Source organism: Coptis chinensis, chromosome 2 (genome assembly GCF_015680905.1).
Source record: "Coptis chinensis isolate HL-2020 chromosome 2, ASM1568090v1, whole genome shotgun sequence".
Lineage (NCBI taxonomy): Eukaryota > Viridiplantae > Streptophyta > Magnoliopsida > Ranunculales > Ranunculaceae > Coptis > Coptis chinensis.
Genome location: NC_141457.1, coordinates 51996412 through 52007659, shown reverse-complemented (window position 1 = coordinate 52007659; position 11248 = coordinate 51996412). Strand labels below are relative to the sequence as shown.

Genomic DNA, 11248 nt, shown 5'->3' with positions numbered 1-11248 from the left:
AATGTTTTGAACCAAAAAGAGGTTAATAAAGCCACATTCCCACCATATCCACTTGCATTGAGAATGCTCTTATCTCTACACTATATGATAGCTGGGTCTTCCGGAAGCCTCCTCAACTCTCGAGTAGGCAAATTTAAATATCTTTATTTACTTAATTTAAAAACACCTCTCTCACTAAATTTAGAATAAATTTAAATCTCCTTATTTACTTAATTTAGAAACACCTCCTTTACTAAATTTAGAATAAGCCACTTTTATTAATATAATTTGAATAACGTATTTTTTTTTATCAATAATTTAGAAACACCTCTCTAATGGTCACTTAAATTAAATAATTACTCTCATTTCCCACATTGAAATTAAAACAAGCTCTATTTTATTATTGATAATTTAAAAGAACCTCCATAATATCACTTAAATAACACAATTATCTCTCATTTTATTTAAAATAAATAAATAAATGAGTCTTTCCTATATAATTACAATTACAATTTATAATTATAATCCAAATAAACCATACTAACTATCGAAATAACGATGTGTAGGAAGGTTTGCATAGTTATTAAAGATATAATGAGAGGTGATATAGATTATAGACTACAATCTATTTTTGTAGGCCCTGATTTTTTACATAAAAAAATCTGGCATCAGCCCAAATATTTTTCATAACTCCCTAGTCACTACAGTAAAAAGTGTTACGAGCGGGAAACGAGAAAACAACTCAAAAGTCTAAAACACACACACACTCTCTCTCTCTTCTTCAATTCACTCTTATCAGAGTATCAGACCAACCCCACAAAAAAAACCTTCTCTCAAATCCCAATTCCCCATTTTACCCTTCTCTCATTTATAGGGCTTTCCTAAAAAACCCCCAATTTGTGAATTCTAGGGTTTTTCAATTCAATTCAATTAAACATGGATACAGACGAACCAAGATTCCATATAATTCAACCCCTCAAAGACCCAGAATCAAACTGGGCAGTCGACGTGGCAAAGAATCTCGAAGAATATCTCATCAAAATCTGTTCTGGTGAAGTTATTGGTGAAAATGACGATCATTTCTCCATCAATTTCGCTGAAGGTTCGTTTTTTTAAACTCTTTTTTACTGTAAATTTTCTTTCTTTTACTTGATTTTTGGGGGTTTTTTTTTTTTTTGCAAATTTGTAGCTGCATTGATGCTTCAAGGCTCAGTACAAGTGTATAGTAGAAAGGTGGAGTATTTATATACCTTGGTTTTGCATGCTTTGGAGTTCCTTTCTCAAAAAAGGTTTGTAATTGATAGTTTCATGAGGTTGAAAATGTAATTATGTAAACAAAGGGTAAATATTTATTGGAATGCCACTTGTTAAATGTTAAACGTACAATGCAACGTGGGGAATGTAATGTAAACGTGGAATCTTAATTGTTTTTGTATGTCAAATATTTTAGAGGTTGGAGTGTCCGATACTTCGTACTCCAGCAGGAAGGTATCCATGTTATGATTGCATTGTAATTAACATTAGTTTAAAAATGAAGTGTGTACAGTTGAGAGAACAAAATATGGAAAATTTCTGATGCCTTTGATCTGCGTATCACGCTAGATTGTGAGTAAATGTTAGTTTGGAGTTAAAATGTTGAAGAGGAATCTGGCACATGAGATACGTTTTCCTGGTAATTGTTCCGTGTGGTCTATATTGCATGGGTTTCTCTAAATTACTGGAGATTCATTGTGAGTGAAGCTCGTTTACAACTTTTAAGCGCATTCTAATTCAATTTTTTTTTTAAACAACTTCTTTTGGGTGTGTTGTGTGCCGGGGGAGGGGGCTGGGTGGGTTTAATACTCGTTTTTAGATTCCAATCATGTTTTAGAAGTTTAAGAATTGTTGAGTTCTACGGCCTGTGCTCATTTTAGGTTCCAAATCACGTATTATAAAATCCTATAATTTGCTGTTTGATTCGGATCTTGTATCCGTCTTTCCATGATTCGCAATTTACTTAATTTTTATGATAATAGTTCAAATCATCTGAAACTCAAGGTTCGATTTGATTCTGGAATCTATGAGCCAACTTAATGTGCTGAGTCTAAATGCAAGTCTATTTTTTTTATTCTCTCAGCTGTAGTGCATAATCTTTTGAATGCATGCTTTTAGATTCAGTCATTTATTCACTCATTTCCCCCGCTATAAACACTATCTCTATGAAAGGTATTATTATCGACACTAAAAGTTATTTTACCTAATCTATCAATGTAATATGGCAATTTGGACTTATAGCTTGCAATACGAGTCTGTAGTATGGTAATTTGGACTAATAGTCTGCAGTACAATTCTTTACAATGTTAAGAAAGTTGCATGCAACCGTGGAACATCTCGAAGACCTGGGAGAATGTATGTGAGTTTATATATTAAAGAAGTGGGTGATAAGATCATAAGAACATAGTACCAATTCTTAGGGAAAAACCTTATGATTTGGATAGTGTTATAATGAAGGCCCACAGGGTCCCTGAAGAGATCAACTAAAGGCTGAATTTGGGAAGTTATTGGTCCTTTCAAGAATTGTTAACTGGATTGCTAATCCGAAAAATTAATGCTCTTTAGTATTAGAAATAAGACCATTCATTGATTTGCATTTGTTATTGAAATGGTATTTGTTTATCTTTGTACTTTTTTAGAATATATTAGAATCTGGATACACTTTAGATTCTCTTAGTTTATGTATAATAATTTAAGATTAGGTTCATGATTTGATTGCATAGCCTGGTGGTATCCAAGGGATTAATTGGAGGTTATTAGAAGATATTATTGACATCTAGGTTAATTGGATGAGAATTTTGTATATGGTACCTTACTGTACATATAGCACCTTTATTTTTGTGGAGATCGCTAGAGTGCTATTGATGGCTTTAAAGGGGTAGTTATCTTTCCTTGAAACACTCCATGGTTCTGAAACCGTAGTTGCAACATTAAATTTTAAAACTCATTGCTGCTTACCTCCTTTCCTCCCAGATTTTCTTTACCAGTTCAAATTGTCCTTGGATCTCATTCGAAAAAAACTTCTTCAAAGAACGACTTGCAACTGTACGATTCTAGGGTGAAATTTGGGGAGGGGGGGTTAAGAGGGTTTCTAGAACTGTCAAACTTATTATTGTGAGATGGCATGGTAGTAAAATTTTGAAGGACCCCTTTTCTTCTAAAATTGTTGCTATTCATTCTCTAATCATGCATTTGCCATAAAAGTTTTGGTTGTGGTATGCATTGAGAATTGGCGGGCTTTCACTACTAACATGAGAATGCTCTTGTTGTTGTTTCCTTTCCTTTGTTATTTTCTTTTTCTTGTTTGACTGTATGTTAAATGTCGAAAATGTTTTTGTTTGTGAATCCTAAGTTGAATTGAAATAGACGTAGTTAAATTGCGTGGGCTAGAGCTTGGGAAAACACAGTGAAAAGAGATAAGAGTTAGAAAGGAATCTTTTTTAATAGTTTTGTAGTCAAACAATAAATAATACGTGACTCAGCATGTAATGTGTTGCAATGTGCTAATTTTGTTGATACTACTGTTTTCGTAGTCCTCCATTTATTGAGAATGGATCTTTTAATCTAATATGAAAATGCAAGTACACTAGTGCTTCGGAAGGAAATACAGAACATAGATGGTTAATATAGACATATGACATGTTTTGGATCAAAATGATTATTTTATTCATGTGCGATGTCTAGTACATGTATTTAGTTGTACCGGCTTTGAAGGTTTATCGAAGTTGTTTCTCCGCTTGGACAATGAGTTATCACTGCCTTATAAGTTAGAGATACGTTGAGGATTTTTGTCAGAGTTAAGTCATACGGTTTTCAATCGTTTTCGTATTCATTAAGTTAGCTTTGTATATTGGTCTTACTTTTTGGATTCTTTTGGTGTTTATGAGTTGCTGTTTAATTTTATTTTTTTTATATTCGTTATGACTGCCATATACTTCCCCACTGGTAGATGGTTCTGAAAGTTCTACCATTGGCTAGTGGCTATTATTTGGAGCATATTGATTGAGGAACTAAAATTTTGGTAGCGTGGAGGTGATAAATTCCAGATCATCTTCATTTTGAGATGCTATACTAGTATGCACCGCATACATGATAGGTATCGATGCTAGTTAGGTCTGATGTCTTAGCGTGTGAGTGTGCAGAACATGTGTGTTTTTCTTCTTCCCTGAGTTATTTTCTTAAAACAGGCAGCAGGACCAGACAGAAAAAACTTCAGGGCAATCCGAGGGTAGTGGTCCCAAAAATGTTGTTGATGACGACAATGAACCTTTTTTGGGCTTGGACGAAGTTCCTGGTAATTGCTTAAAACTTTCCTTCCATTACTTTGCCTTAATTGCTGATTGATACCCATCTGAACCATTTAATTTGACAGCGGAAACTAAGAATAGCTTGGATGATGGACATAGTAAAGATGACACTTCAAATCTGTTTGTGAAGCCTCCTGCAAATTTAGTTGTCCTAGAAGGGGATTGTTTTGATAGTATTGGCGATGTTGGCGAATTGGAATCCTATCTGGTATGATGTTTATGGATGCTGATTGAATAATACTCTCTCTCTCTCACACACACACACACACTGACACACACATGTTTATTATGCAACTCATTGACCGGATAACCTTTTGCTTACAGTTAGCCACCCACGATCTTTACCGGGATTTTATTTTATTAGATCCTTGCGATGTGGGAGCCGTTGACAAGTATTTGGGGGAGGATAAAGCCTTTAAAGGGTCCAATGTTGCCTCTAGAGGAGCTTTGTCAAGGTCTAAGACTCGTAAAAGTTCATTTCAAACTCCCACACGACGATCAGGAGGAGGCCTACATAAGTCATCTTTGGGAGAGACATTAGATGGAAATTTGACCAGAACTCCTGAGATCAGTCACAATGTTGAATTTAATGATAATGTTCAAATTAATGATACTATTTGGCCAGACCTCCCAGCTGCTGCTGATTTTCCTGAAAATGATTACCATGAAGATGGAACTAATGATGGCTATCCAGAACCTCTGGACGAGTCAGACGATGATGACGATCCATGGAAGCCATTGAATCCCCATGAACCTGGGGATTTGAAAGTAAAGCCGTTTAAAAAAGGTTAGCCGATTTGTTGTTTCGTTTTAAGCTGTTGTTATTTTGTATGCACTCAATATGTGATGTCCTTTTCTGCTATGTTTTCTGAACAGTAAAGAACCAAAGAAGGCAGAGAATGAGGTCCACTAAGTTGATTTTATTAGCTTCGCAACTTCCTGTAGCGAGGCTTCATGGTACTATTAATCCAGATTTTAAAGATATCTGGGAGGCGCAACGCCATGAAACTGAAAGAGCACAGAATTCTCAATCTCCTCCTCTTTATGAAAAGGTACATTTGCAGCGCAATCTAGTTTTTGTTCCTCCATTTGCCTGTTGCTAATGTTGGATGTTCAAATTGTAGCTAAGGCAATCACTTGACATTAGAGGAGATGAGTCTGGCAATCCTTTTACTAACACCAGGGAGGACAATGAGAATAATGAAGATGAGAATGACATCCCTGATTTTGGGCAAGATGATTTTACCATGCCAGAGGTGGAGAATACGTTTATGGATGCCGAAGGACCTCCAAACCATGAAAATGTATGGATCCCCAGGGGCTTTTATTTTGTGCATTATGAAATAATTTATATTGTGAACCAGTGACGTGCCGCTCTTTTACTTGTAAGGTTGAGTCGACATTGGGAGAACTCAGGATTTTTCTAGTTTCCACTGTATTTCATGTCTAGTTAGGTGACAATTATTTGATCTTTACGCAGCCTGATGGTGACTTTCATTTTAGTAGTGATGACGTTTTTCAACCAGAAGATGTGCCTTCTCATGCAAGTCTGGAGGATCTTTGTCGTTCACATTTGGTGCGTTTCCTCACTTCATTAAACTATGCGCTGTTAGTATGTCAGTTTCCTTGGTTCAAAATTGTTGCGATAATAGTCCAACATTGGGAGTTTGATGCCTTGCATGAAATTATATAAATCATGTGGTCGCTCCACTCTTTCAAATTGGTTTTGAGTGGGATGCTCCAAAGTTCATTAAATATATACTCATTATGAATAAATTTTTGACGTTTAATATTATAGAGTTTTGTTTAGAATCTCTTTTGACAACTAAGAAAAAATTTCTCCTTTTTTTGGGGTAAATACCATTACTGCTATTCCGTTCTTAGATGATGACTAGTTCTACTTTTCTTTAGGGACACGATTCAAATGCATTTGGTTTTTTTTAGTGGTAAAAGTACTATTTTATAACTTTGTAGTAAATTACTCATATTTTTGAGTGTATGAGCCTTGGAATAAGTCTTCCCAATTTAAGTTAGATTTAGGATTCCTACACCCTTGTCAAATCTGATTGGATTCCGACCTGCAGAACACTTCGGATTGGACAGATCATTATTAATCTGATCATTGATCGCCATTTGAAAGGCATAGTTTTAACTTTTTGTTTAATTTTTGTTTAATTGAACTTCTTATGATGGACTATCATATTGTATGTCGATCCTTCAGTTGTTTTCCACAAGTATTCCATATTCTGGAGTTGGAAAATAAACAGCACGATCATCAATATGACTTCATCAATTACTGAGTCCATAAATGTTAACACAGTGTGTTCTAATAAGTAATGACTTATGCATCTCATGCATTTAACTACCTTTTCTGCATTCTGTTTTTCCACTTACTTGAGGCACGTAAGATCAGTGATGGCAACAGCTGCCATCATTTCAATCTTGCACTAATTACCTTACCTGGTGTGCACCAAGGTCCAAATTTGTAATACAAATTGTTTGAGACGAAGGTACTTAGTGAAAGAATTGCTTTAGCCTATTCCAGCACATGGATATGTAGCCTCACAAGTACCATGGCGAGCTATGTTGCTTTGCAACATAAATTTGCAGTTTGCTTTGAAGATATGTTATTTTTTGGGGCAAAGGTGAGCAATTTGTATTAGAATTTGAAAGAATGGAGTATAAGAACTGTACAAAGAGAAAATTAAAAAAATATAACGACAATTGTTGTTTTTGTTGTTTATTACAATTATTATTGTAGTTTTCCCGTTACTAATTTACTATTACCCTTATTATTGTTTCTGCATTAATATTATTATCATTTTAAAAAAAATAAGTTTTGTGAGGTGTTCCTGATAAGTAACGTATCTGCTCTTGTGTGTAGGATTCCCTCCTTGCTAGTATAGCTGAAACCGAGAAACAAACGGAATTGGCTACACGGGTTTCTACGTGGAAGCAGAGAATTGAGAGCACATTGGAAGAGCAGGTATGACAAAAACTCATTTGTCGTAGTGAAGTCTTGGTCTCAGTTGCAATATACTTAAGCTAGGACACTCCAACATCATTAAATTGGTGTTTTTTTTGAAGTCTTCCCTCATGTTCTAAGTGACTAAAAGTTGAGTTGTTCAATTAAAAACGACTTTTCTGTTTAAGTTGGAGTTGTTGTCCTTGTTAGTTTAGGTTTAGTAGTTATTTCAAAAGTAAGTTATGTTATTCACTCTGGTTAGACGTTTAATATGTTCATATGGTTTTTTCCTATTAGAGACTTGGTTTGGTGTGTTTTAACATTTATGGAAATGCAAGTTTAGGTTTGTTTCATTTCTCAGCTTGGTATAGAACCTCTCTCATACCTGGGATTTTTCTTCTTCTTTGCTTTGATTGCGGACTTTCCAAGGGCGGTTAATTTTGAGAGTTAACAGTGGGAACCTTAATTAGGCTTTCAAACGCTTAGGCTTCCAAACACAGGGTCCAAAGGGTTTTAATTGAAACCCTAAACTCCAAGGGGGGTTAATTTTGAGAGTTAACCGTGGCAACCTTGATTAGTCTTCCAAACGCATGGTCCAAAGGGTTTTATTTGAATCCCTAAACCACCAGAATTCCGAATTACTGTTCGTTGTCATTTTTTTCAAATTTTCCATTGTAACCAACAGAAACATGTATACAAGTTTTCTCTTTTATTGAGGCCTGATTTACATTATTATTATGTTGAAGTGAATTACAAGTTCAGTGTATTCTATATCTCTCAACTTGAATGTGACAGGATTCACGTCCTCCATTTGATATTCATGAATATGGCACGAGAGTTCTAGACAAGCTATCTTTGGAAGAAGAAAGTGGAAATGGCATGTCCTTTGCGAATGTTGTCCGTGGCCAACAAAAACATGATGTTGTTCGGACTTTCTCTGCGCTCTTGCAGCTGGTGATTTACTTATTTACATAAAAGAAGCTTTGTTTTATAATTAGTGAGAGGCTTGACTTAATCATGTATCATGGGTGGGTTTATTGCTTTGTTGAGTTCATTTGATTGGTGACAAGTACTCATAAGTCATTTCACATACTATCTTCCCAGTTTCCGTTAGATGGAGTAGTATCTTCCCAGTTTCCGTTAAATGGACTGCATCCCAATGGCACTGAGCATGTACTGGGTGCCCTTTACTGTTCAATACGTCCATGAAGTTTCCAAGTGCAAATGTCAACCCATTGTGCACTCTCATAATTTAGGAAATTGTCTCTAGAATGGATTTTTTGCGATCAGCAAATCAGATACCAGGGATGGTTGACTGTGTTTGTAGGTGTAGAGCTCATTTAGCTGGAATGAACTGAGTGGTATACCTTCCCATGCCCTCTGCTCCAGGTCATGTTTAGCATGCTCCTATTAGTAAACTTAGGTGGTGCAACAATTATGAAAAGACATTGATAGGCATTTGTTTCTTATTTATCATTTTACCATCAGGTGAACAATAGGAACGTTGATCTGGAGAGAGGTGAATGTGATGCTCAGCCTGTCTGTTACACTGCTGTCAATCCTTTCTATGTGCGGCTTCTCAGCCATGTCAAACGACCAGAAGAGAGAAAGTTTGGGTCTAGGAAGAGAGTGAAATCTCCTCTGGGTAAACATCGTTCCCAAGGTAACAAGGACAAGATCATTCAAGGTACATTTTCATCAGTGAGTTCACCTTCCTCCGAATTGAACTCTTCAATGAAATCTTCACGAGGAAGTGGAGACCTTTGTGTGAAGCTTGGAAAGACAATCAGGTGCACTCCTGAAGGAAAAAGAAGAAGGAGGTCTAGACTGGTGGAAGCAGTGGACATGCAATCTTGAAAGTGCTACTCCATACAGGTCAGATTCATTGCTAAGTTTCGATCAGTAACTCTGATTCTGGCTCCATATCTGTATTTATCTAATTATCTTTGATTATTAACAAGGATCAAGGATCAGGTTCTGACCAATAGGAAAAAATTTGATTAGGCATATGTAGAGAAATACACATTGTACGTTAGACCTTGTAATGATAGGCAAGATCATGTTCCAATCGAAACAAGCAGAATTTTAGGTTGCAGGATTGTACGTACAGTTTGCTCAAAGTTGAAGTGAAGCTAAATTGCACTCTTCAGAATTTGCCATCCATATAGCTTCTCCAGAGGACTTGCCCAGTATTGGGTTATAAGCTGATTCTCAGGAGAGATTCAATGTGTCTTATGTAATTTTGGGAATTACTGTTGGAAAATTGTAGCTGTATATATACCAATTGTTATCTTAATTTATTAGGGTGTATTTGGAGGTTACAAAATGTAATGAGTTAATGACACTATGTTTGGAGGCTTTGGTTAAACAATGTAATGCTGATGGAAATAATATTTGAAAGTTTGTAACTGAAATTAATTTCTTTATTGAAAAGAAAAATGTAAAACGAGAGAGAGAGAGAGAGAGAGAGAGAGAGAGAGAGAGAGAGAGAGAGAGAGAGAGAGAGAGAGTTGCATGGTTGTGGCAGCAGTTACAGTATGGAGATGGTGTGTTATTGGAAGAGAGGGTCCGAATTCTGAGTGTGTATTGTTGGAATCTCTAATGAGTATTTCAAAATACTTGTGTGTTGTTTAGTCCCACATTGGTGAATCACCACTAGCAAGTGAGGTATATGAGGTGATCCTCTAGCATAAGGGCGTGCCCTTAGGGTACAAAGGTTTTTGTGTTAGGAGGGAGGACTCACCCAAAGCCACACACGCGCGTGCCCGCCCCGCGTCGTGTCGGGCTTGGGCTATTTGTCTAGTGGGTAGTGAATTACCAATTGCCTAAACACTGTTGTCTAGTGGGTTATCATTAGGGGTGGGAATTTGGCCCTAACGACCCTGACCGACCCGACCCTAAGCCCTATAAAGCCCTCACAGAGTTTACCTAATGCTTTCTAGGGCAGGGCTAGGGCTAAGATTCTAAAACATAGGCCCGACCCTAACCAAGCCCTAACCGGCCCTGTTTCATACTTTCACTATAAATACACATACCATAATTGTCCAACTCTTTGTTAAATATTTTAAATTAAAATAACATTGTCCTTTGTAATTTATCACTTACACCCAAGGGTACTTCCAATAACTTGTTTTATATAACAAAAACTTGTCAACTTAGCAGCCATGAAGAACAATGAGCACTAGCCTAATAAAAAATAAGACTTTATTCCTTTGATCATCAAGTCAAAGTCCATAACTTATTATTCTCAATTTCTTTTCTCACTTATTTCTTATAAATTATATTTTTATTTACATCCAAGCCAAGTCTAAAACTAAAGATTTCCTTCCACACCATTAAAGCAAAATCTGAGCGGACATTTGTAACATAGAAACCAAAACACCCTTTGTCAGAAAAATGACATTTATAATCTCAAACCTTTCTCCATCACTTGTTCAAAAGCCAATATTTTCATTTCCATATACAAAGCTTGAATCACTTTTAAATTAGAAGAAAGGTAATATTATATTTGTTTGAATCTATTATAGAAATAATTTATGATATTACAAATAGTTTAACAACTTCCATGACCCTTAACCAAAACTATTATGTTTATTCTTTATATCTATTACTTCTTCCTTTAAAATGATAATATAATTATTTGTCTATGTATTTCAATGTTAAATATAATTTTAGTGAGGTTTGAGTACAAAGAAGAACAAATTCCGAACTCTCGATGTACTTCAGTTCATTAGATTGTGGATGTGCATTTTAAATTTTTGGACTTATACAGGATTATTACTAGATTGGTTGGACTTTGAGTTTGTAGATTATTGTACATTTTTGTAATATAAATGAGTTTTAAAACTGATGTAGTAAAAAAAAAGAAAATATATAGGCCTAGGCCCTAAAGCCCTACCTAAAGTTAAAACCCTAAAGCCCTAAAAAAAGGGCTAGGGTCGTGGTCGGCTTGAGATTTAGACTT

At 35.7% G+C, this 11248-nt stretch overlaps 1 protein-coding gene across 1 annotated transcript; it reads left to right on the top strand.

Annotated features, from left to right (window-relative positions):
• The first annotated feature begins 652 nt into the window (after nucleotides 1-652).
• HEB2 (condensin-2 complex subunit H2-like protein) lies at nucleotides 653-9731 on the top strand. The gene is made up of 11 exons (XM_086589070.1): nucleotides 653-1081; nucleotides 1169-1268; nucleotides 4200-4306; nucleotides 4385-4527; nucleotides 4644-5106; nucleotides 5196-5371; nucleotides 5444-5623; nucleotides 5800-5895; nucleotides 7204-7305; nucleotides 8080-8238; nucleotides 8773-9731. Exons 1-11 carry the CDS (start codon nucleotides 916-918, stop codon nucleotides 9139-9141), a joined length of 2061 nt encoding a protein of 686 aa, XP_086445196.1. The 5' UTR covers nucleotides 653-915; the 3' UTR covers nucleotides 9142-9731.
• Nucleotides 9732-11248: the final 1517 nt, after the last annotated feature.